A 27,786-nucleotide genomic window follows, 5' to 3' on the forward strand; every position below is an offset into this window, starting at 1 on the left:
TTTAGAATAGTCCTAGGTCTGCTGATCAGTTATAAGCAAATTCCTGAGCCCGCTCAGTTCTACCTCTAGGTCATAAAATTAGCATATCAGTGACATGAAGACCAACATAAATGTGTCTCCTTGCTTCTAACTCTGCTCAATTCTCTGGACTGTAGCCAGCTTCAATTGGTGTTATAATTTACAATAAACTTTGCCACCTGACTTGGAGATGGGATCAGGCCTGCAAATTTTTTTGAGACACCTACTACTGGTCTGTGACCTTCAACCTTTTGGGGTCCCTTCCCAACCTCAACAACTGGACTGCCTGATTCCCGGCAAAAAATTTTCTTTCTTCTTCAGAGAATTACTACAGCCAGAGGGAATATGTACAAGTGGGAAGCAGAATGATAGTCTCTGCTTGAAGCTCCATGGGAATAAAAGGGAAGAGATGGGATTTATTAAACTTAAAAACTATCAGTGAAAAGGAGTTGGGATAAGGTGAAGGAGAGGACATCTGCCAGAGACAGGACTTTCAACTGCAGGTTGTTTTCTTCCATAGCAGCAAAGAAAAAAGGAAGGTAGTAGGCTAGGGAGTAGAATTGCAGGTGTATGGGGGTAAAAACCCAACCAACCCAGGAGCTGAGGCAAAAGCAGTTCCAAGTGGCCTCTAGGCATGCAGATTCATTTCCAATCCACTACCGCCACCTACCTGGGTAACAAGCTAAGGGAATTGCTTGCAGCAATTAGAATTCCTGGATAGGAAACAGAAGCTCACACTAGGAAAGGGCAGGATCAAATTGAGGATGTGAGAAGCACCGATTCCTCCCAGCATATATTCTGCTATCAAGCATCAGTACTTACAGTCATGGTTATACACACCGAAACTTTCACTGTACTTGCCAAGTAAAAAATAATCTGATTAAGAATTCTGCCTTAAAATACAAGAATTTTGGCCCTGATTCTGTGAAGAAACTGGGTACCTTTTTCTTGGTAAACAGGGAAAATCTGAGATTGGCAGGTCAGGAAAAGAGTGTGAGGCTTAGAGGAAAGCTGACCTTCCTCATGGTTGCCCCACCTAATAAAGATGACCAGGGAGCAAGGAAAGAAAATTTCTCCACAGCATGGTGTGCAACAGAATCTTGAGCTGCTTCCCAGCCCCAATATCCTGACTACAAAAGGACCTTCACCATCCTCTGCTTGGGTGCCCCTCTCTCTTAAGGAAGCCTGCAGGGTGTATCACCTGTTACCCCCAGTAAATGTCCAAATAAATTCCTTTGATTTGGAGACAGCCTGAGCCTGAATTCTTTCCGAGACAACACTGCAACCCATACCCCGGTACCTGAATAGTGTGCACTGCATCAGCAGGGAGCCTAGGAACTAATTTTAGTTTAAAATCTTAGCATGCCAAGTCCCCTGATAAGGACAAAGACTCCAAGGCCTCGTTAATTTGGAATTTAATATAGTAGCCTGCTTCTACTAAAGCAACTTCTCTATTCTGACACTCCAGGGCTCTAAAAATCTAAACTGATTTCACCAGAAGGCTTTAGTTATATGGACATTGTGAGGACCCTAGAAATGTAAAAAACTTCCCTTTTTTTGATTCAGGAATCAAAGGGGGTCAACTGAATTGTTCTTAACTTCAGAACCTGAATAAAGACATCTACAATAATTGCATGTTTTAATGGTAAGAAAGAGACTGAGAAGCACTGTGACATAGAATGGTTTGTATGAGTTAGTTTCTGAATCAAACAAAAAAGAAATGGGTTCAAATTCCACCTGTAACATGCAGTGTATGTGAATCAGAGCAAGTAACTTAAACTCTCCTGGCCCCAGGCAACTCTCTAAGTTTATACTTGCAGATCTCTTTGGTTAGGGGGAGTTTTCCCCAGACTAAAGAAATCACAGGTTCTCAATAAAAACAAGAACAAGAAAAATATCCAACAACCCAGATGGCAACCTACAAACTTGGGAGGAAGTCTGGGGCTATGAAGTGGCCCAATGGATAGAGCACTGGGCTTGGAGTCAGGAAGTCTTAATCTTCATGAGTCTAAATCCGGCCTTGGACACTCACTCACAATAAAGTTGTAACTAGCTGTGTGAAGACTAGTCTGTCTAAGATTAATGACTTAACCCTATTTACCTCAGTTTCTTCATCTAAAACTATCTGGAGAAGAAAACAGCAAACCACTGCAGTATTTTTGCTAAGAAAACCCAAAGTGGGATCATTTTGCTAAACACAACTGAAAAATGCTTAAACAACCACAACATGACAATATCCTGTACTACTTTCATTTCCCATTTTTATCATGAGCCAACTATCTAAAATAGAAAAAAAAATCCACCCTATGCCTATGTGATCTTTTTCTCCCCAAACACCAAGTACCTTCTTTTTTTTTAATATAAAAATCAAAAAGATCATAAATCTATAAGTTATTAAATTAAATTAATTAATTAAATTAGGTCTGCGAGGAACCTTAGAACATTTTACAGACATTTTACAGAACTAGAAACTGAGGCTCAGATAGGAAAAATGATTTCCCTTCAGATAATAGATAGTGACAGAAGCAGGATTTGAACTTCGATCCTCATACTATAAGCCAAATGCTCTTTCCACCATAGAAAAGTGATGGAAATTTAACCAAAAAGAGTCACAATTTTACAACAGCTATTTAGAGGGAATAATATTTAATTCTTTTACTTAGTAGAGGGCTGGAGCTCTCTCACAATCTCTCAGCCTTGTTGAAAAGCAGGTTGTACCATAGGATAAAATTTTAAACTTTAAAGCAAATTGTACCTTCCTCAAGCCCTTTTGCTAAGAAATAGTTCATGTCCAGTTCTGTTCTTTCAGCTCTCTGGCATTTCCTCTAGAAAGGGAAGGACCGGAAGGGACTCTTGAAGTATGTTCTATGGATAATGAGCAGTAGGGAATAATATTATTGGGGGAGTTTTTGCTTCTTCTTGACAAAACTCATTCCAGAGGAGAGCTTATCATAATTCAAAACAGATTGGCCCATGGATAACAATGTGCTTATGGAATTAAAAAATATATATATATTCTTTGAAAATCTCTTTCAGGATAAGAACCACCTGAATAACATAAATGCTGAGCATCCAAGCATCACAGAGATCTCTGGAAAAGGTTTTTAGATTTATGACTTCTTTGGTTTCCTCTGACTTAAGTCTACTATTACCTAGAGGTATGTGGCTAAATGACAGAAGGACTGGCTTCTGCTTTCTAGTCCTTCAGTCAAATTTTAAACTCTGGTACTTACAGAGATTGGATTCTTACTAATGTTATGTCTATGACAAGATGGGGGATTTCATTAGAGATTACCTATATAGGAATTTGGAGAAAGCCAAGGTTCAGGAGGAGACTGACAGATTTAAACAGGATGGTGGGTGAAAGCAGGCCAAGAGTATCTTAAAAGCCAAGCTAAATTCTATATCCATTGCTCCTTTTCATTCTCTTAAATGAAGAAAACTTGGGAACCAAAGTTGTTCAGTCAGGAAGAGATAGATACTACTACCCATTCTAATGAAATCTTATTATCAGCTCTTTTGCTCTTTCAGTTATGGGCAACACCAAGAAAAGGATCTTTCCCCAAATATTAAGGTGCCAGAACAACAGAAGCCAGAAGAGTCCCGGGCTGAGAAGGAGCCACAGAACAGAACATAAAGAAAAGAATCCACTAACATGCAAAACTTAACATGACTACTGCTTAACTCTTGGCTAGTGACACCAAGAAGCCTAGACAAACTATGCCAAAGAGCAGAAGCTCAAGATGAAGCAAAGATGATGGAAAATGCTTTTGCAAAAACACAAAGGGTGGGAAAACAAAAATGAGATCACATGTGACAGATGAAGGGATGGGAAAAACAAGTTTTGAAACAATTTGCAAACAAAAAATGTAATGAACAATTGGGAAGATCTGCCAACTTTCCCCAAACTGTGCATGCCCAGAAAAGTTGAACATTTGATTTGAATAAAGTCCTCAGCTCCAAAAGGGTGAGAGACTTGTTCTTTGCATACCTCCTACAGTTAGCATTCGGAGTCGCTCCTGGAAAACTGCGAGATCTGGGAGGTGAGGGGAGAAGGGAGGAGGTGAGTGCAGAGGGAAAAAGACAGTAAGAGTTAGTTAAAAACACTACACCATGAAAGCAGTAAGGGAAAGCACAGTTAAATAACTTTAAACATAGTCACATCAAAGGAAAAGGGGTTAGTGGTTTGCACTGTGAAATGGAAGATGACTACTCTGGGAAACAGAGATGGAAAATCCGTTGTAGAACAGCTGGAAATTAAATCAATAAAAATGAGAAGGTTGTGGGAAGAGCCAGTTTTCACTGGAAAGTATTTTCATGGAAGCAATCAGGCAGCCTGGTTTGAGAAACCTTATCTACTTACAATTTCAAGTATGTTAAGGCAATTTTCTTAATTAGTTGAAAACATCCATCTCGGTTGCTTTCAATACACACTGGAAAAAATTAAAATACAAAAATTTGGGGATTTTGGTGTACCCTTTCTCCCCCAGGGCCAGTTTAATAGATAAAGTAAATCATTTTTTAAGTCCCAAGAGGTTGAAAGGCTTTAGCAATCAGTATTAAGGTGGAGGAAAGAGAGGAGGATTCTTGACTTCCAAAGGCAGAACACTTGCTCATTGTTATTCCTAAAATGGTGCCATAACCAGCATAGATGTTTATTGGTGAAGATTCTTCAAAAAAGAATTTTTAAAAATGTTGTAGCAACAGATGGGCAGTTGTACCCTTTTCTCCCCAGTGGGCTTTTGACTGAGCATTCAACACCACCTATATTTTCCTTAATAACCTTTATCTGTCAAGAAAGAAAATCAGGATGTTATCTTTTGCTGTACAACGTATTTCATATCTCAGTTCAAGCTGCTTGGAAGTCAAAAAGTGAGGTGAGACATGTTGATGAGAGAAGGAGAGGGAAAGAGAAAGAGAGAGAAAGAGAACGAGTGCAAATGTGTGTATATATTCTGAATTGTATTGGAGCAAGAACCTGGGGATAGTCCAGGAACCACTCTTCAGAAGTAAGCTCCATCTCCAAAAAAATGCTGAAAATTGGATATTTTTTATTAAAATTAATTGCTAAAGATCAGTTAAATGCTCTCTTAGATGTCAAAATTGAAGCTTATCATTTTAGGGAAAGACTCTAATAGAATATGACCAGATTCTTCATTACCATCTTAGACTGATTTTAAGGGCAAGTAAAGGACAACAGAGATATGCAACTTTGGCCCTAAATGAAATCATGAGAATAGCCAGTTGTGGGACTCTTAAAGAAGCAAACACTACCTTACACTTGGGCTCTCCAAAGCACAATATGATTTGGGAAGGAGACCTGATCTTGCCTCTATTCCACAGAATCTGAAATCCAAAGGCTTCTTAAATCATCAGTGTCTTACTTAATTTTTCTTCTATCTTCTCTAAGGATGGAAAACCATGAGATTTCTCTTTCTATACAATACATCAGATCTCATGACAACAATGCCATTATATCTATTACAAAATTTCCCTAAACTTGTGTTATATCATTACCATTGCAAAGGCCTATAGCAAAAAAAAAAAAGAGCCTAAGGAACATTGGAAGGTATAATTGTAAGCCTCATTTATAGAAAATACTCATTTTCTTGAATGTAGTAATTTCTTCTTTTTAAAACAAATGCCAAAATAACACATCTTTTTAAACTATGTAGTTGTGTGATGCTATGGACTGCAATGCAGTCCTCAATGACTCAGGGCAAATTCCACTCAAGTCTGTTTTATTTTGGTTTGGCTTTGGCTAGAAAAAGCAGCAGAAGTCCCCATCAATCAAGCTGTATCCTGCTCAGATGTTTTGTGAGGAAGTCAAGAAATCATGGCAAAAGCTTTCAAAGATGCAAAAATGATGGAAGGGTTGACAGCTTATTGGAAGTAAAGTCTGTGCTAAAGCAACAAGGAATGAAAAAAGGATTTTTGACTGTGTCCAGAGGAGCAAATTCATGGGAGACAGAGCAATGTTGTACATATCTAAGCAGTGGCCAAATGAGATCATTGTTCCTTGTCTTTGCACAGCGACAAGACAAGAAAGGATGTGAATCCAGGTGATTTTGCAAATGCCTAATCTAGAGCAGCAACTGAAGAAAAATGAGCTTGTTGTCCCCTCCTTCCCTCCAGTCCATACTATAAGTATTCTGTTCTAGCACCATCAATTACTAACCAGCTAAGATTTACTTTCCTCTAGTTCTACTACAGGGTTTTATTTCTTTACTATTTATTTCCCAGCATTAGGGTAGCTTAGCTACCCTAACAGAGCTTAGCTCTGTTAATCATCCAGGGTACCTACAGAAATTAACTAGTTACAAGGTAAGAAGAAATCGAATAAAGATAGAGGGTCAAGGAGATTTTCTGGTGCTTTGATGTTGTTAGTGAAGTAAAGAGCTTGATGTCATAAACAAGAGAAGCTATGAGAACCAACTCACATGAGTTGATATGGCAATTAGCTAGATTCAACATTTAGAACTTTAAAACTTTTAAAGAGAAGATACTGTCTATTTTTATGGATCAGTGTATCTCAACAAATCACAACTTTGCCCCTACCAAGTATCTTTCTATAAAAAAGGTGAAGCACCACATTGGCTGCTTTAAGTAACAAAGTTTTATGAGACCTGTGATTTCATTGGTATGAGGAGATCCCTTTAGAAGAATATTCTTTTTCTTGTTCAGAACAGTTCCTATTCCACAGCCATAATTGTGATTTTAAGTCTTAGAGAGTTATCTGGTATACTAAGAGGTTAAGGATATACAACCATGCCTATTGTGGGGGAAAGAGCCTTCATTTTTCATATGAGGAAAGTGGACCCATCATCTCTCAGGGTCCCAGTTTCTTCATCTTTAAAATGAAGGCCTTTTTCGTCTCTAATTCCAACACATACCCCATTACTATGTCACAATCTTTTGGACCTTGGTCAGTACTTGCCTACATTTAGCAGACATGGTGAACTTTAATGGAAGGCACCTAACTGACAGAGAAAGGACGAGAAGTCAAATATCCTGACTCCTAGATCTAAACTCTTTACAGTGTATCGTGTTGCCTTATCTAGTGACAAACAAGCCAATCAGGGAACATAAGTCCTGAGAAAAACAATCATTGTTAACTTTCTGTTTCTAGCCAATCTGTAACATGATGACAATAGGGGGCAGCATGACACTGACAAAACTTTTAGCCTTCTGCTGAATCTAGAACTCAATGCTTTTTTGGCATTTTTATAATTATGGTCTATTATTTCTTATGACGAGGCCTTTATGTATAAACATGTATGTATATATAACACTGTCAGAAAGATCCTGGGCACTTAACTTTAAAATCACCTATGGCTGGTTGGATGTACTTCCTTATCTTTTCCATCTCAAGGATGAGTAAAACTTTTCTTAGCAACACAAAACAAACTAGAAGATTAGGGTATGAGGTTTTCAAAATTTGGTTAGGGAAAGATTTGTCTGATGCTTATGATAAAATTTATATTTCCACAGTTATGCCACTTTGTTAACTCAATCTCTGAAGAGGAAAGGATGACCACAGGAAAGCTAAAGGAAGAACAAAGAGGCAAAGAGGTTGAGGAATAGGAAGAGGAGAGGAGGTATCCAAGGTGCCATTCTGAGAAAGAGAGAGAGAGACAGACAGAAAGACAGACAGAGACAGAGAGAGATGGAGAGAAGGGGAGAGGGGGAGAGGAGGAGGAGAGAAAAAGGAGGAGAGAGAGAGTAGGAGAGAGAGAAAAGGGAAGGGAGGAAGAAAGGGAGAGGGAGAGAAAGGAAAAATCAATAATATCACAAACTCCCCTAAATGCTGCCTACTTCATTCCATATCAAGAAGCAAGAGTGCAAGGTTCTATTATCTTTGAATAGCAACTTCCAAGTCACTCCTGGAGGAGCTCTCAAGAGAATCCAGTTTGAAGTATTCTTCATTTGGCTCACTATAATACCAGAAACAAAAGTCACAATCTATGAGCACTAGCCACCACTACCAAAGGGAATTTCATTTGGCACTGTTCCCCTTAGTCTTTTGGATTTGTAAGTGTACCGATCTGAGGGAAGATAACAAAAGGGAGAAGAACCATTTTTGAGTACAAGTGTGCCTCCTGTTTTTGATATAGATAATGACTGCCATATAAGTAAGACCTTGAATACAAGTGAGCTGGACATTTGGGGGCTTCTGTGAAACCACTTTGGATAGGAGATTAGGGATCTCCTGATTTAAGGTTTTGAGCAAGTCTATTATTAAATTATAATAGTTACATAGAGTTACAACTAGTCAAGTGATAGTAAATTCCTTCCATAGCTATACTTTCTTTATTTTTAGGTGCCAAAATTTTTTTTATAAGGCATAGAAATCTTTTGCATATCCTCAATACCTATCAGTACTTTATTCTGGCCAAACTTGGGCAATTTAAGCTTCACTTTGCTACTGGCCAAGGAAAGTTAAGGCAACTAGCCTGAACATGGCATACAAATTAAAATAATCTCCAGATCCCTTTCCACATGTGGCTTTACATGAGTGTGACACATAAATGTGACTGGAAGAACAATTAAGAATCTCTCGATTCTTCAGAAAGATAGATGGAAGGGAGTATTCCAATTCTATCTTCATTACCTTCATGACTGGCAGATAGTGAGAGCATAATAGATCAACATGTATTTCATCTCTAGTTTTTGTTGGTGGTTAAAATTAACTTTCCCTCTGATCTGCATCACCTTACTTAAAATGCTTTGTGTGCAAGTTGTTATTGTGGATGTCAGTAATCACATCAAGTTTCAATGAGCTAAGTCCAGAATTCTGCCTTAGAATCTGAAACCTCATGCACCAGTGATCCATGCTTTATACAGTACAGATATGTGCTTTATACATTTAGTTTTAGTGAAAAGTCTCATGAGGAGCAATGTACCCTGACAAAGGGCTGTCCAAAGAGTTAAGACTTGGTCTTGCTTTTGACACACACTGGTTATGCCAGACTCAGCAAATTCCAACCTCAGTGCTGCTATGATAATTTTGGCACTTTAACTGATACAAAGCAATGGTACAAGGTCAATGTGAGCAATGAGTAGCAATATGAATAGCTAGCCTAAATCTAAAAAAAGGGCTCAATTTATCAGAAGATAACAATCAATACTTTTCTCTCAAAAGAGCTAGAAACAGGGATAGGAAGCCCAAGAAAATTCCTTCGAAGCTAAAAATGGTAGTTGGACTTTATACTCTAAAAACTTCTTTGATTGATAAGAACTACAGAGGAGTTAATCTGTACTACAACTACAACAACTCTTCCTCCTTCCTGTCCTTCCCCCACCTTTTTCATCAAGCTTTCTACAGGAAAGACTTAAGATTCTAGAAAAATCTACACAAACTTTTCCTGACAACAATTTTCCTATCTCTGATTCATCAAAATCTGTAGTAGGGGAAGGGTGACAAGATATTCACAAATGTTTCCCTCTTTCTCTCTCTCTCTCTCTCTCTTTTTTTTTTTTTTGGCTGAGGCAATTGGGGTTAAGTGACTTGCCCAGGGTCACAAAGCCAGGAAATGTTAAGTATCTGAGATCAAATTTGAACTCAAGTCCTCCTGACTTTAGGACTGGTGCTTTATCCACTTCATTACCTAGCAGCTCCTCCTCCTCAAAGTTTTCTTCAACTGGGCACCACAAAATTCATGTGCTTGTGTTTACTTGTTTAAAAACACATTAACTTTTATCCTTTAGAAGTTCTTACTTCTGGAAAATCAGTGCTAAAGATGGGCTGCCTCTGTTTCAAAAATAATAGCAGTATGTAATTAGATAGTGCTTTGAGTCTCATAGTAGGGATCATGTAACTGTTAATGACAAAAAAACAAACAAAAAAAAGCCCACAACACTATTTCATTTAATTAAAATGAGTTCTCTCAGTCACCTGTTAAACCATATTATGTTACTTGTTTGGAAAGATATCCAAATTTATAAGTGCTCTAAGCAGAAATTTTTCTATAAGAAATGATGAAGCTGCTCTACAAAACAAGTCTTTCCTTGATTTAAAAAAATAACACAAGACCTTCCAAATTTTCCAAATGGAGAAAGGAGAAGGAAGGTTCAAAATGGCTAGTGCAGGATAGCTTCTCTTTATAATCTATAATGATTTTTCAAAACAAACCAAAAAAAAACACCCAAACTAACTCCCTGCTTCTCCCCCACCCCGCCAAACAAACTACAGAAAATATAGATCTTCAAAGAAGGTCAATTAGCTTGGTTCTTCTGCTATTTAATTTCACTCACTCAGGTATCAAGACTCTTATCCTCCTGGGAAACAAATACTGCCTTAACTGCCCTTGCCCTTTCCCTTCCATCCTCCCAACACATCTATGGTAGTTTTGGTTTGTACTTTCTTTTTCTTGAGGAGCTATGAATTGAAATCAAAGCAAGAACCCTTGAAGAGGGCTGTTTTTCATATCATGACCAAATCAAGGCTGAAGATTCTTTGACTTAGAGGTTGATAGCATCTAATGTGCAAAAATGCCATTAGAAGTAGGCAGAAAGAAATTCCAGTTTATAAGACCCATATAAACAAGGTTATACAGTGGTTGTTTTTTCTGGTTTATTTAACCCACAATATACTCAAGCAGAGTAGGATAGTATATTAATAATACCATAACATCTAATCATCATATATAACAATATTTCTATGGGAAAATACATTTAAAGTTTCAATTTAAAATTAAGAGGACTGAATACATTTTCTCCTCTAAGTTCCAAGCATTGCTAAGCAGCAGTAGTGCTTGAGGCATGAGGTCAAGTACAGTTTGGGCAGGAATTACCTTCTGCCTTTGTGATGCTCTATTTCTCTATTTACTCTCTTTTTAGTTTCATGTCTGACACTAATTGTGTGTTCAACATGTCAATTCCATTCCAGTCTGCTCTGACAGCTTGCCCTACAACATCATCTCTGATAGCCAACCTTTCCATGGTCTATTGGTTTTTTCACTGCCATTGCCCACAAACATTTCCAAATGAGCCTCATACTTAAAACACACACACACACACACACACACACACACACACACACACACACACACACACACACAACCCAGTTGACCCTATAATCTCATTAATTATCTGGACAGAGTGCTGGACTTGAAGTAAGAAGAAATGAGTTTAAATTCGGTATCACTTAACTAGCTGTGAGATTCTGGGCAAGTCACTTAACCTTTCTGCTTCAGCACCTACTTTTCAGGGATTGTGGTGTGAATCAAATGAAATACTATCTTTGCAAAGTCTCAGCCGAGTGCCTTGCACATAGTAGCTGCTATACGAATGCCCTGTTTTCTTCTGGTTTTCCAGCCGACCTTTATTAATCATCCCCTATGTTTGAGTTGTACTCAGAGGTCTATCTTGAGCCTCCTTTTCTTTTTCTCCTTTCTCCTGTTGAACTCATTCACTTCTGTGAGTTCAACTATCATGATTATCTAGATGATAGCTACATTATCTAATATGCCTCAACTTTCCTAAGCTCCCATTCTGTATCATCAATTGTCTGCCAATTCCAAAAGCTAGGTTCAATGGGCAGCTCAGCTTCAACGTGTTCAAAAGAGAATTTGTTTCTTCCAAAGGTAAAATTCTTCTTAACTTCCCTATTTCTATTGAAGGTACCATCACTCAAACAGCAATCTAACAGTCATCCCCAACTTTTCCCTCTGTCCACTCATTTTTCATCAGTTGTCAAATTTACTTCACTCACATCTGTCTCCTCCTTTCCACTTACAAGATCCCATTACCTCAGTCCTTATCACCTCCCAGTCTACTGTACCCTAAATGATATCCCTACCTTCATTCTCCCCTCTCCAGACCTCAGCTTTGACCATGTTACTCCTCTCCTTTCAGTGACTTCCCCCTTGCCTCTAGAATAAATCAGAGACTCCTGTTGGGCATGATAAATAAATATCATTCTCCTTTGCATATCTATACTCAGCCAAGGCCTACTTCCCCTTCTGACTTCCATCTCTTTGCTTCTGTATATGTCCATAATACATTCTCCTTACATTCTATAAGGGAGAAAGAATGTATATTTAAATAAACATGTAATGATAATAAATTCTAGTTTACCCCAAGATTCAGCTCAAGCTGTACCTTTGCTGATCTTCACATATTAAGATTTGTCTCATTTTGTTTTGATTTTATTATTTTATTTGTTATTGTTATTACATGTTTATTTAAATATATACATTCTTTCTCCCTTATAGAAAGTAAGTTTCCTGATGGCAGAGATCAGTTTCATTTTTGTTTTTATGCTTTCCTTCTTAGCACAATGCCTGCCACATAGTAGGTGGCTTTATAAATTCTTGAATGAATTGGAGTTTCAGTTCCTTTTCTAGAAAATGAGAAGCTTGTAGGTGATTCTCAGTCACCCTTTTAAGTTCTAACATTATAATCCAAAGTAAAATGTACTCATATTCCAAAAGCAGAAGCAAATTAAATCTGCCCTGAATATTTCATTAAGAGAATTAAGTTCTAGTCTGGATCAGCCTAACTGGTTACATATCCTTGATCAAGTACCTTAAAACTCCCAGGGCTTATCTGTAAAATGAGAGGGCTAGCGCTAAAATTCTATGTTTTGTAATTACTCATCCTGTATTTACTTTGTACTATGATGTTTTTCATTTATAGCAATGTCTTCACTGGGGCAACAAAGAAACGACCCACTAATGCATAATTCTCCAGCCAAATGTATGGGTTAAGCATTTATCAACTTTAGAATTCCTTATTCCAAAGCTTGGGAATAGCTCAAGTGTCTCTGATTTACCCAAAAATTTAACCTTGGATCATTGGTCTGAAAAAACAAACACTTAGCCCATGATCTGAGAAAATAGGCTAAGAATGTGGTCAAATATGCCACCTAATATAGGTGGCAAATATGGTATTAGTTACATCAAGGACTCTCCAAAGCAGAGTTGACTATTCCCTGCTCTACCCAAGATCCACTGACTTTTGAATACTTTCCAAATTTTAAAAAGTATATCCTACAATGGCCTCATGTGCCTGCAAAGTCAACCAAAAGTTTAGAGGAAGCATCCTGGGAGTGCTTAGCTGTTTGATTCTAGTTATCAGGAGAAGAACTGTTACTTTTTGGACCATGAGGTTGCTGTCATGGTACAAAAATAGTTACCTCAATTACATGCCCAGCTCTACCTCAGATGACAGGAATCAGCTCATGACCCATACCATAGGCCAAATTGAACAAAGGTGATAACCATACTTATAGCTTTCTCTGGGGATGTCTATGAGGACACTAGATAAATGACATTCAGAAGATTTCCTATAATTTTTTTTTTTTTTTTTTTGCTATGATTAAGGGATCGGAGGTAAAATGAAAAGGAAAACCTCTACCATGCTGAGAGTCAAGAAAAAGGAACATAATGACAAACAGATAACGTCAGTCCTGGAAACAAAGATCTTGCAAGCTTAGATGCATGAGACATTTCTGGCATTCCACATCTGCAATGCACTTGTGTTTGAAAGGGTCCACAAAATTCCAACAGATTGAAGTAGAAGTTTTTTCCTTCTGTATTCCCTTCCCTCCCCAAAATGCCAATTTCCATGGCAGGACTATGAATAAGCTAATGCCTTTGTTGTAGCTGTAGCTAAATAGATAATCATCAGACTGTTAGCATGCACAATGCTTTTCTTGTGGGGCACTTCTGCCATTTTTGTTAGTGATCATTATGATTGCTTTAGCACAGGTTAGCATGCCACTTGGAACATTTATGGATTAACCCTTGGAAAGCACCTGTGGTTAAGAGAGCTCAGCAGTTATTATCCTGCATTGAACTAGTCAAATGCCAGCTTTTCTGATTCAAGTGAAATTAAGAGGAAGGGGTAAGGGATGCAGTGAGGGCTCACTCAAATGCCTCAGCAGCCTTTTAATTCTAGCAGGATTTCATTTGTGTGGTGCACATGCATATCTCCCAAATGGCTTGTTGATTCCAGCCTCTCTATACTCTGGGAATGCATTCCAAAGTTTCCTCATTGTGATCACTGACATTTAGGAATTCAAAGACTCAAGCTGCACATTCAACTTGCAATGAAACTGATACCTGCTATAATGTAAGTAAGGGATGTGAAAGGCCTCCAGCCCAATAAGAACTGTGACATGCTTCAGGCTCAAAGAGCATAGGAAGAGAGGGTTCTAGGGCAAAGCCCCAAATCAAGCAAAGTCCCTACTTCTGGTACTCATCAAGCTTTTGCTCTAGGCCAAATAAGGAATTGCATTTTATGGCCTAGAAAAGGGAAAACTGAAGGCAAAGGAACTAGTCTTTGAAATAATCAGCTATTACATGTTGAAAATTTCCTCCCCTAGCACAACTAGCCTTTTTTTACAACAAAAAAATTCATTTTAATGTCATTTGAGACTATTACTTATCCCTTTCCCTTAAAATTAATTTATAAGAAGCTCAACTTTAAAGAATAAAATCAATTAAATTTTCCTTAAAACTAAACTAAATAAAAAAGGCTCTTCAATGCACAGATTTTGATTATTATTTCTTTAAAATTGAGAAAAAACAACGTGACCAAAGATCACATATCAAAAGCACCAAAATTGGACTGAGGATGTACTAATAGTCTCACCTATCAATTTAGAGTGATCAGTACAAAGGAAACTTAAGACTCTTCCCTACTTATCTGTTAAGCATTCTGGCTCCCATCAGCTGTGAAAGGGAGAGAGGAGCTCAAGCAGTGCGGCACTAACTGCTCTAGGAACCCTCACCAAGTTTGTCTGTGGATGAGATAATATCAGCTGGAACGGAGGAGTCCAGATCAGCATCCAAAATTCCCAGGGGATCCAGCTGTGCTACATGGTGCCCTCGAATCTATGAAATGGGCCAACAATGGAAAGGAAAGGACACATACAAAAGGACAAGAGAAAAAAAAAAGAGGGAAGGGGTAAAAAAAGTAAAATTACATTAAAATTAGTTTGCAGAGTAATTCTCACCAACGTTTGAAGAAACAGTTACTGGTGCATCATCAAAATTTACACAACTAATGCCGAGGGGATCAAGTTTTGCAATGTGATGACCCCTGACCTAGAAGCAACAACACAAATCAGTCAATAAACCGAATTTTTAAAAAGGCATGCATTTTACACAAACCTGGAAGGACTAAAGCCCTAATTAGGACCATTAGCACCAGTGATTTCATACAATAAGTATTACCCTTACCCAAGAGGCTCCCAGAACTTGTCAATCAGCAAAAAGCAGGTACCAAGGACATTTATATATTTTTGGAGATAAGGGGACATATACTTCATAATCAACTATCACATTACTAAAGGTACTATCCCTAAGTTCCAGACTTGGCCTTCTTATCCAGTTGGCTAAGATCAACCAGAATGCAAATATGTGACAACTCAGCCATTCAGCAACTTACCTTGGTTTGGAAGAGGAACACCCTACTTTGACTAGCTAGGTGGAATAAAGGGAGGCTCATAAAAAGCCAATGTCTGATTCTTCTAATGGGCTGAGGGTTTCTCCAGAGAACACCAAAACCCTTCGATGGGATGAGAAAATCCTTTGGTTTTAAGGTTTCTGTGATAATGTGCTGTAATCAGAGTTCTTTTCCCACGGCTATAAAGAGTAGCCAGGGACACTCAGAACCAAGTAACAATCAAAGCAAATACAGAATAACTTCTGATCTGGATTGCAGAATTTCAATATCTAAAAACAAATCCAAAACATTCTTTCAAAATTTTAAGTTCCTTTAGGCTTTGAACATTTCATATATAATTTCTTACTGGTGATTTGTAAAGGGGGATTGCTGATTCTTTTTTAGAAATTCTGATCAAGTTTAAATTATCCCTAAGAGCACTTGATAACATGGCCAACAGGCAATATGTCAAGGCATACTTACCACCTCTTAATGTATGCACAACAAGCAGTATTTTGGAATATATATATACTATGTGTATAATCATACAGGTTATACACAATGAGGGTATGGCAAAGAACTGTTCACAAAGAGAAGGGCAATCGAAGATCCCAATCCCTAAGGTGTCTTATATTCTATTATCACCTAAAGAATCTTGGAGTTACAAGGGACCTCATTTCATATTTGGGCAAGAAGATGCACTAAAACATACTGAACAAATAGTCACCTTATATTGTGTAAAGAGCTGCTGTGAGGCCGAAATCACTACTTCTGAGGCAGCTTGTTAATTGTAATTTTATAGAGTTCTAACTGACAATAAGCCTCTTCTTATACTGTCTGAATCTGACTCTTTTTTAACTTCTACTCATTGTTCCTGGGGAAAAAAAAAGTAATTTCCCACATGTCAACAAATTTAGGATGTAGGATAAAACATAGCCAAACTCCTGTATTAATAAGACAGATAATAATTAATAAGAAAGATCAGAAAGGAATCCCTTAACCTTTTTTTGTCATGGAGGCCCCAGGCAGTTTAGTGAACTTTCTAATCAGACCCATTCTCAGGATTATTTTTAATGAATAAAATAAATAGCATGGAATTATAAAGGAAACTAATTATAAACCAGGTTCAGGTTAAGAAACTCTGATCTAGAAGAATGTTGAGGAGAAAGGGTCAACAGTATTGCAGAGTTAGAACTGGGAGTATTTTAGTAGTCAATGAGTCTAAGAGGAGTAAAGTCAAACACTCCAAATCACAAAGGTAAGTAATTCTGTGAGTACAAATTCAATGCTCTTTCCATTTCTTAATAGTCTTTAACTTAAATGTAATGGCTTTAGGCCTTAGCTGTGGAATACTTAAATTAGGCCAAAATCATATTCTAAGCAAAACCTGTTAGGGATGCTGTGGCCTAAAGAAAAGAAATCCCCAAAATAAAATCTACACACTTAGATAATATATATGTAGTCATCTCCCTGCACTCTGCCACCCAACTGAATCTGCTCCTCTTATGTGTTTCTTCTATTTGTTTGGTTTTTCCTTATTTTCTGTATGTATCTTCTCTGTGTCCCAGTTTTCTTTAACCCTTTCACTCCAAGCTAGTTTAACATGGTAGCCCATCCAGCGGTGATTAAAAGGGGAAAGAACCTATCTTAGCCCTGACTTTGGCAATAGAAGATGAATGATAGGTGGCAAAAGTCTCTGTGTCAATATGTCACAATTAGATCACTCTAACCTGTCTCCACTTTGCTTTAATATAAAATCATGTTTTAAGTTAATGTTGGGCTGGCTCACTCACACAATCTCATCATTGCCAACTTATGAAAGTAAGAGAGCTGAAAAGGGGATACTTGTGCATCAGGTATCAGAGTCAACAAAGGAAGGTCTGGTTTCTGGGCCTGTGGACATTCTCCAAGGTTCAAACAATTTTAAAAATCAATGTTAAACTAGAGTATGAAGATTATATTAGGGGAGGAAATACATGAATCAGTGGATTCACTAATACTATCTCCACCACCAAAAAAAAGACGGAATATTCATAACCACATTTAGTATTTTAAAAGCAAAGAAGGGTTTTGACAACCTTCCTTTTCTGCTTACTATATGTTGGAAAATTCTAAACCACTTACCTGATATGCCCTGATGAGAGATTGAACTGCAAGATGGTCTTCCACAAGCTTATCTACATTCGGCTGGGCATGAACCAGGGATTGGGCTTGGGTCAGTGCTGACAAGGCACCACTCAGGGGTGGGGGGCTTTGGTAGGCAGTGCCAGGCGGGGCTCCAGCATTGGCATTTCGAAAGAATATGTCCCATGACTAAAGACAAGAAGACAAAGAAAGCTAAGTTTGTAGCTGGTAGAGGAAGTTCACATTCACAATTACTTAAAAGAGATCACAGGTGGAGATTTTCTTCAGAGACATGGGAATATTTGAGTTGGTCTTTCATAATGTCATAAAATTGGAGCTGGAAGGTACCTTTAAGACTACCTTAATCTCCCCCAAACTTTCTATTTTACAGATGAGGAAAACAAGATCCAGGGAGGCTAAGTGACTATATTCAGCTTTCTCTATGGTTACAACTCTTCCTGGTTCTTCTTTATATAACTCAAATCTTTTATGGCTCTTACTGTCTTCACTTCTTATCCTTCTCTCCCCTTGCTTAGGGGTAAGCAGTAATATGGTCTGAGAGAGAAGTGATCTTGGAATTAGCAAAATGTGAGTTTGATTCTTTCCTTGTAAGAGATAATGTCCACACAGCATTTTGTAAACCTTAAATGACTCTATGTAAATGATAGTGCCTATGTTAAGAATGGAAGAAGTTGAATTAGCTAGTTAATATAGTGAAGAGAGTGCTGGGCCTGGAGTCAAAAAAACATGAACACAAACCTCAGACATTTACTAACTGTAATCTTGACTAAACTTCCTCAGTGGTGGAAGGAGGATAACAATAACATCTATCTTCAAAGGTTGTTGAGAATTAAATCTTGACTAAATTTCCTCAGTGGTGGAAGGAGGATAACAATAACACCTATCTTCAAAGGTTGTTGAGAATTAAATAATTTTGAACCTCTTAGTATAGTTCCTGATAAGCACTATATAAATATTATTATCAAAATGTGGCATATGACTCTTTAGCACTTCTTTGGAAATCATATTTCATTATCTATTGTTTAATCCCAAATCGAAACAGTAGCTGGATGGTAGTTGATAGAAAACTGGGCCAAGTCAAAAAGCTTAAATTCAAATCTAATCCTAATACTTATTAATCATACAACCCTGCGCAAGTCACTTACCCACTCTGCCTCAGTTTCCTAATCTGTAAAATAGATAACAGCAACTACACACTCATGTTATTGTGAAAATGGAGTGTTATCCACACATATCACCATAACATGTATGTATTAATGTATGTGTATATATGTAAATAAAAATAAATGTATAAAGCCTACCACAGTTGGCATCCACTGAAATACCTGTTTCCCTCCTCCCAATAGTTATGGTCACCTCTCCAGTCCTCAATTTCCCCACTGAAAATAAAGTGGTTGGTCTCAAGCAGTTATAATGTTCCTTCCAAATCTAAATTTATGCGTGACTGTTCCCAAAGTTTAATTCTTGGCTCTCTGCTCATGTGTTTTCTTTTCCTTAATGCCTAGTGCAGTTCTGGGCAGAATAGAGCTCAATAAATGATCTTTAAATGCAATAGAAGCTCATGAACCTAAACCCCTCCCCAAAAAAATCTTTTTAAAAAAATCAGAATAGAAGGGCCTCACAATTGAGTACAAGCTTTTTCCAAGGCCTGAAATCCCTCTATAACTATCCTAACAAATATCATTAGAAATACTAGAATAATTTTCTCAGGAATTTACAAAATCCAAGCATGTATAGAAAATTTTTGAAACGACTGAGTTTTAAGTTTTTCTTGTATAATAGTAATTGGTTGATTGCTAGGTATTCTCTAGTCTGCTAACCTATGACTCACAAATGTGAACCCAAGTCCTCAGGAGAGTAGTGGAGTAGGCTATCAATAAACAATTCCTCTTTTACTCAGGATTATACAGGAGAATGGCATGTTACAATAACTGGAAAGTCAATCATAGACTCGAGTCATAACTCGAAGGTCATATGGTCCACCCCCTTCATTTAACCTATAAACAAACTGCAGCTTAACTAGAGTGGCTAAATGATAGCTCTAGGCTAACACAGGGAGCTAGCAGGGATGAAATTTAAATTCACAGTTCTTTGGCTCCAAATAAAATCAGAAAAATTATTTTCTTGTGGAAGACAGAAAACTACTGAGAATAAGATGAAAGGGGGAAGCTAGATTGTGCAGTAGATAGAACACTGCCCTGGAGTCAGGAAACCCTGCATTCACATTCAACCTCAAAACACTTAACACACACTTCCTAATTGTGGAACTCTGAGCAAATTACTTATCCCCAATTTCCTTGCTTGTTGCATATGAATTTGTATATGAATATATGAAGAAATATATTGACTCAAAGATGGCAAAAAAGTCAGACATGGGCTCTTAAACTTTAAGTTTTTTTAAAGTACAGTTCAAAAGGAGGAATTTTATATCTGAAACCAGGAGACATACCTAAGAAATTAAAAGGTATTATCCCTAAGAACCTGCAAATATGGTTTATAAAAATTACTGAATCTTTTTTTTTAAACATCATTTTGATTTCTAAATATATCCATTTATCTTCCCATATTCATTGAGCCATCTCTTGTAAAAGAAAGTAAAAATGGGGGGGAAAGTTCAAGAAAACCAACCAACACAATATTGACTTCAGTTAACTCTCAATATTGGCTCAATTACTGAGTCTCTATTCAGTTTTTTGGGCATCTCCACCTTAAATTAAAATCAGAGAATTTTTCAACAGAGGGAGACTTACAGAGAAATGTAATTATGCCCCCTTCATTTTGTAGGTAAAGAAACATCTGTCTAGGGGCTGTGAGGGCACAACTTGCCCAAAGAGTTAATTAACATCTATAGGACAATGGTTCGTAGTATTTTTCCCTATCAAGGAAATATTACAAAGAACAGCCAAGGAAGTTTCTCAAGTTTTCGATTCTCTAACACCTTTTTTGCATGTATACTACTATGAGATGTCTACTAAGTTGTACTTGATTGTAGGAAATGGCTAAATGGCGTCTGCTGCTAAAGGGAAGACAGATGGAATAAGGAAGCGGATACTATGAATTATATAGGCAAATTTTAATTCAACAGCTAACATTTACGTGGTGCTATAAAGTTTGCAAAGGTCTTTTATATATATTACACATTTCATCCTAATAATCCTTGAGGGAGATATCTATTTTACAGATAAGTAAACTGAGGATGAAAATGTAGTGTTCAAAGTCTTAGAAGTGAACAATTTTTGGAAAAGTTAATATTTATTCTAGTTGGTGACTATTTTAAGTCCAGTTTAATGGACAGAGTGCTGGACTTGGGAGTCAGCAAGATTTGAGCTTAAATACCACATCAAACATTTATTAGCTGTGTGACAGGATAAATCATAAGCCCTTTGAGCCTCGATTTTCTTATCTATAAATAAGTATACCAGTTACTGTAGTACGTATTTCATAGGAATGGTGTGGGGGTTCAAAATGAGATCATACATATAAAGTGCTTTGCAAATGTTAAAGCATGATACAGAATCCAAATAAATAATTTTTTTTTATCCATATGGCTGCTGAGATACAAAAACTACCCCTTTGCAAAAAAAAGAAAAAGAAAAAAAAGCTTATTTTTAATTCTGCATGCCAAATAGTATTTCATGAAGTCATATTAGCACCTCCAACTTTAGTCCCCAAAAAGCAGACTTTTAAAGGGTTACGATAAGGTGGCTAATCACATGCCAGGACCACTATGAAACAGGCAAAAGCTTCATAAAATTTTCTGCTTACATGGTTTAAATCTTCTTATTAGTGCAATGAGGCTACTGACCTAAATCCTTCAAGGATCTATCATCTCATTGGTGTAGGGAACCTCCTCTCCTGGCAAAGTTCTGTCTTTGTAAACAGTCTTCCTGAGCACAGGGTTCGAAAACTTCCTAGTTACTTTCAACCTGAAGTGGATGAGCTGATCTGCAGATGATAGTATCTACCACCATGGTCACCCTCGAAGCTATGGGAGTATGGTAGACTCTGCTCAAATTTCTGCTCAGCTGGCACAGTTCCTGAGAACCCAGAACACCTGATGCCACAGGAGGTATCAGGCTTAACATCTTAGTGAAGGAATGAGATCAATATTAGAGGGAAATAGCAACAGCATTCTTTCATGTTTATGGCAATACAAAAACAATTTAATAGTTATCTATTAGGTTTTCAGTAAAAAGTTTTGACTATGATTGCTGGAGTAATCTTGATTTTAAAGTATTAATTAATACTCTTAATTTACTTTATTTAATTGGACAAAGATGAGATTTTTTTTTTGGCTTTGTAGACTTTTTAAGCAAAGGTGATTTACTTACCATGTTTCTTTTTTCTGAAGTTTAGTTTCCAAAATTAATGTCACTGAAGCAAAACCAACTTTCCTACTGATTTCCATAGTTGTCATAATTTTTTGTCTGGCTCTGAGATTTTACTGGTGCCTGGAAAGGCTAGTGAAACTTCTGTCAATGGAGATGAACCCTGTCTTAGTGACTTGACTGCCCTAGCCACAGAGAATTTAAATGGCCTGCCTGGAGGTGGGACCTGGATCATCCTGACTTAAGTCAGCTCTCTCTAACAACTCCATTATAAAATATTCTGATGCACTAATCATATGTCTATCAACCCATTCAAAAATCAAACCATTGTGCTTACTTGCATAATTCTCTTTTCCACTCAAACCATTTTTATTTTAAAATGGTACAATGGAAAGATATTTAGAGTTGGAGGATCTAACTTCAAAAATCCAGCCTATCATTTACAACCAATGTAATCTTCAGCAAATCACCTACTTTCGGTGGTCCTCTAGTTTTCTTATCTGTAAAAGGAGAGATTGGACTAGATAGCTTTTAATCTATCCATCTCTAAATCTATGATTCTATGCAATCTTTACTACCTTTGGGTACAGTTTGCTGCTTACTGATCAGCATAATGACCTACAGTCACTTATCTAGCATTCTGTAGTAAAAATGAGTTAAGCTTTCTAGAATGGATTAAAAAAAAAAAGGTAGAATAAAGCCAAATTCTCCTCAAACACAAAATTTTCTAATGATAATAGCTGAAATTTACATAACCCTTTAAAATCTATAAAGTGCTTTATATACATTATATTTCAACAGTTTTCTTTAACACACTCTCTGCAGATAGACATCAGAACTTTTTAGCATCTAATTAAGGCACTGAGGAAAGCACAGTGATATGAAAGCCTCCATGGCAGATTGAATAACTGCCAATTGAGAAAAATAGCAATAGGAAAATGGAGCTTTCACTATCAGCCTCCTGCTCCCCAAATATGTCAATTTCCAAATGAACATGTCATTGCATTGCCTGAATACTTTTTTTTTGGTAGGGAGAGAGGGGCTTATGCATGTTAATGTATAATGTGTCTAGGACAGAATGGCAAAACCATGACTGAAGAAGACACAGTAACTTAAGGAGCTATGTATAAACACAGAACTATGGTCATATAATGTTTAGAGCACTTACTCTGGAGATATTGGGTTCAAATTTTACTTCTGATACTACTGGTTCAGTTTAGCCAGATCATGGATGAATGAAGGGGAATAATAAAAACAGGATGGAGACATGTTCTAAGTTACATAAAGAAATGGCAGACCAGGGGTGGCTAAGTGGCACAGTGGATAGATCACCAGCCCTTCAGTCAGGAGGACCTGAGTTCAAATCTGGTCTCAGACACTTAACACTTCCTTGTGTGATGCTGGGCAAGTCACTTAACCTCAAATGCCTCAGCAAAAAGCAAAAAAAAGAAAAAGAAAAAAAAAAAAAAAAGAAATGGCAGACCTAACTAAATTTCTTTATCATCAGCCAGCAAAACTCTAGTAGCAAGGATGATGACTTGGAGCAATGAACCTGGGTTTACAATGTCACCTTTGCAAGTTAGCTCTAGATGATCTTGGGCAAATCACTTAAATTATTAGGAACCTTCATTTTCTCATCTATGAAGTATTGGTAGTAGACTACCATAAATCTATGTTCACATTTTTTTCCAACCTCAAATAATACTGGGCATATTTGGTACCTGACTAACCAAGAATCTTTTATCCAATAATGTAATCTTTATTTGTCTTTGTTCCTGAAAAACAAATACCCAGAATACACTGGCACATATACTATCTAGCACCACAATTAATAAAGAAAAAGTCTTCTGTTCCACACTTAACTGGGGCCTTTCCTGCCTCTCACTAAATTCTTCTAGATCTTATTCCATCCCCACTCCTCACTGCTATAAATTTGCTTTTCTATGTAGGGGTGGTTTTTCCCCAGTAAAATGGAAGCTTTCTATTTTGCAAATGTACATTAGCCACAAATCCAGATATCTCACAAATACTATACAATTAAACTTCTTTAAATATAATACACTTAGTATCTTATTTGCATCAAAAAGAGGAGCTGCTCCATTGGTATCTGTAAATCAATTAGAGACTGGTTAACAATAAATTTAGCATACTTATCATTACCCTATTTACCCTCAGTAGTGGGGGAGAAACTACTCCTGAATTTTAGAAGGCTCTGATGTTAACACTTTTTTCTCATACACAAAGAAAGGAAATCCTCATCAATATTATCTCCAAATTAAAAGGCTGTGCCTTTAAGCTCATAAACTCTGAACAAAAGGTAAATTTTTCAGACTTTAGACTCCTTTTCTGTAAAATGAGGAGATTGGAGTTCATGGCTTCTATAAAGTCCTTTTCAGCTCTATATCTATTTGCCTATATATGACCCAGAAGGCTGATTCCAGTTCAACCTCTCTCCAAGGGATGACACACTCATTCTCTGGGCTTCTGTCTTGTCAACTATACAAAGAAACTTCCGTCTAAGAGGTTGGGTCAAGCACATTATTTCTTTAAACTCCTAAGGAGGTGCTGTGGGTTTTAGAGAACAACAGATTTTTATCCAAGGCAGGAGCAAGCAGCCTTTTGCAGAGTCCTACCTCCTCCTTAAAGGGAGACAGGCCCAATCCCTGTGATCAGGCTTCTTCTCTCTGACCTTCCTTTGTACTCTAGATAGAACCCCAGGTGCTTTTCAATTGGCTGAGCACAAATGTAATGACGAAAGTTTTGCTCAAGCAGAATGCTGTCAGAAAAAACTGGTTTATACCAGTATCTTCAGGCTGCTGGGAACCTCCTAGAAAGAAAAAGCATATATCCAGGAAATACAGCTTTACATAGTGCACTAATAGCTTTGCCAAGGACAGATGCTGCCTTCTTTAAATCTGCCACCAGCCTCTTTTTCCTTACTGTTTATGCAGCTCAAGAGAACCTAAATAAAACCAATGAAAAAAACAAAAACAAAACAAGAAAATTTGGCTTTGATATTTTATTCTCTGAGAACTCTGGCTCTTTTCACTTTGGATTTCTTTGGACCTCATTCATTTGATTTTATTTCTATAGCATTGCAGGTAAATATCAATGGCACAGGAAAGCACTATTTTCATCCTGACCTGAAAATTACTTTCTAAGGGTAAAAAACTGAAAGTCCTGGATTCTATAGAGCTGGAAACTCTGGGGCAAGGCTTTTTAACTGTTTTGATGTCATAAGCCTCTTTTGACAGATTACTAAAGCCTTCTTAGTATGTTTTTAAAATTTGGAACATAAAATGCAAAATAAACCAATTATGTGAAAATACAATTATCAAAATATTTTAAAACAATATCCAGAACTCCAGTTAAAAACCTTTGCCTTAGAGGTTGTCCAGTCTCAGCTCTTCATTTTACATTTGAGGAAACTGAGGATTGATTCATAGAAATGAGATAATAAACAAATAATATCATCTCTAAAGCACATCTACTTTTTGCATGATCCAGGGGTCATAGAACTGGGACTGGAAACCTTTAGAGCCACAACCCAACCATTTCATTTTAAAGATGAGGAAACTTGAGGTGAAATGATTTGTCCAAGGTGACGTGACACAAGTAGCAAGAAAAGTTGTGATTTCCAAACCAGTATGTTTTAGTCAAAAATCTTGGGTTAACATGTCAGCACTGGCCCATACCAGTTTAGCGAACTTAGCATAAACTATAGCTGAAACTGTAGCATAAACTATAAAATGCTACAAAACCATGAGCTTGTAGGATCAGCCTAATAAAATTCCAATTCTGGCTAATTTAGCCCATCACTTGCCATTTCTTCCTCTTTTTTAAGGTGATTACAGCTCCAGATATTATCTGAAATGGCCCCACAATCAAGAGTTCCTTACAAATGAGGTGATGATCTGGTTGGATAGGGTCACGGATTGCAGTTAGGTTTCCCAACAGTTCAAATTAGTTAAATCCTACCCATTGTTAGGCTCATGAATTTGGTACCAAGGCTAGAGCTTGTTTTCTCAAGCTATTTCAAAACTTGAGTACAACTGAGATTTTTAAGAATAAACAGTTTTATGGAATAATTTCCAAAACTTTATATATAATTTGACTTTTTCAGTTTTTCAAGCTCTTTTCAGTTAAGTTAAGGGGGACTATATAGTGGTTGAATTCATTAGCTTCCTGCTACTGTTAAATTAATAGCTAATGCTAAGAGGGACTCAGTACAGGCTCTGGACTCTGTAGAGCTGACAAAGATCAGCAAGATCAGGAAACAGAGCTGAATGGCTCCAGTTTTCTTCCATAGAAGAATGATTGATTCACTTATTTGTCACTGATTTTTCACTGAATGACATGGTTTTGTCTCATCAATTGTGATGTTCACGGACATCACATATTTTGCCCCTACCTCTTATGTTCAAGAATTAAAAAATCCAAAAAGGGACTACATCTTCTTTCCAGATAACCAGGTCCTAAAATTCACCACAGACAATAAAACAACAGTTCTATTTTTTGGTGAGGGATAACAGAAAATAACTCCACAGCAGCCTAAATCCTTTCTGGTGCAAAGACAGGATGATATTCATCATCTTTAGCGTAGCCTGTCCCCTTCCAAGACTTCCGTCACCATTCCAATACTGAGCCCACTCACCTCACTCCTGCTTTACAAGTGTTACCACTCTAGCCTCTGCATACAAAGTCAGAATTTTCTCATGATTTAAGAACACTTCCTGAAATTTGACCAACCTTCAACAAATTGGATTTGGATATGGACTAATATTTCCCTCTATCCCAATCCAGCCTAGAAATTAAAATTCTTATTTTCTTGTTGTCCTCTCACTACCCCAATACATACTTATGCCTCTTCTTACTCCCAAAGACATGGTAAGAGACAAGAGTGATGCTTTAGCAGCTCCACTTTTCCTCCTTAGCAAGACTGACTAGTTTAGATATTTGTCCCATTTGTCAACTGGAATTTTTCCCCACAGCACTTCAACAAACATTAAGTACCTATCATGTAGTAGACTAGACTAAGTGTGAAATACTGGGGAAACAAAGACAAATAAAATTAAAATAATAACCAAGAAGAAAAAGGAGGGTAGAGACCTTACATTTTGACCAGTAAAGAATATGTCACCTACTAAATTGTACATTAAAAAGGCTTAATGTAATTACTGGCCCTATATGCCAAAGTGCTTTCCTAACTCTGTAAGCTCCCAGTAATAGAAACTAGGTCTATGTAGCTCCTAAAACAGTACAAGTTATCAGTAGACTTATTCTGATAAACGCAGATATTGTTTGAAAGACATTTCTCAAGAAATCAGGGCCAACGAATGATACTTGAACAGCAGTTTCTAAAAAACAGAAATGGCTGACTCATGTTAATTCTGTCAAGTTAGAAGGTGATCTCAATCCAAGAACATAGGTAGGGCTGATTTAAGCTGCTAAGAGGATATGATCCCCCATGGCTATTTCTACCCCATGGAGGAAAGGCAATGTAGTTCTGAAAGAAGTATGATTCTACCAATATCTATAGCCAGTTTCCCTCTGAGACTAGGAAAAACACCAGGATGATAAAATTTATTAGACCCACTAGGCTCTAAAGACACAATAGAGATTATCCCCTAGCTCTAAGGTTTCCTATCTGCTATTCCAAAATAAGATAAACTCATTTTCTGATTGATCTCATAGGGCATAATATTCAGCCTTCCAAGAGACAACACTAATCCTCCTTCTCAAATTTTCTAGGCCTTGGCAGTGTCTAGAACATATATGCCCTTAATAAATGCCTATTGATGCGTTACAATATTTCAATGAGCAAGAGATTTCTTTTGAATCCCTAATATTTGTTAAAGCTTTGTTACAATGCTAATTCTGATGTGGTATTAAAAAACTAACA

General features: G+C 37.2%; 1 protein-coding gene across 4 annotated transcripts in view; it reads right to left on the reverse strand.

The window, feature by feature from the left end:
- OGDH (oxoglutarate dehydrogenase) overlaps positions 1-27,786 on the reverse strand; it is a 92,713-nt gene that overhangs the window by 37,993 nt on the left and 26,934 nt on the right. Inside the window, exons 3-5 of one of the 4 annotated variants that reach the window (XM_051976437.1) lie at positions 17,536-17,724; positions 14,756-14,858; positions 4,010-4,054 (exon numbers count right to left, since the gene is read on the reverse strand). In XM_051976437.1, coding sequence (XP_051832397.1) covers positions 4,010-4,054; positions 14,756-14,858; positions 17,536-17,724 — 337 coding nt within the window. Of the gene's footprint in view, positions 1-4,009; positions 4,055-14,755; positions 14,859-14,980; positions 15,072-17,535; positions 17,725-27,786 lie in introns of all 4 variants that reach the window. The other 3 variants (XM_051976434.1, XM_051976436.1, XM_051976435.1) reach the window with 3 other exon arrangements.

This window comes from Antechinus flavipes, chromosome 2 (assembly GCF_016432865.1).
Source record: "Antechinus flavipes isolate AdamAnt ecotype Samford, QLD, Australia chromosome 2, AdamAnt_v2, whole genome shotgun sequence".
Lineage (NCBI taxonomy): Eukaryota > Metazoa > Chordata > Mammalia > Dasyuromorphia > Dasyuridae > Antechinus > Antechinus flavipes.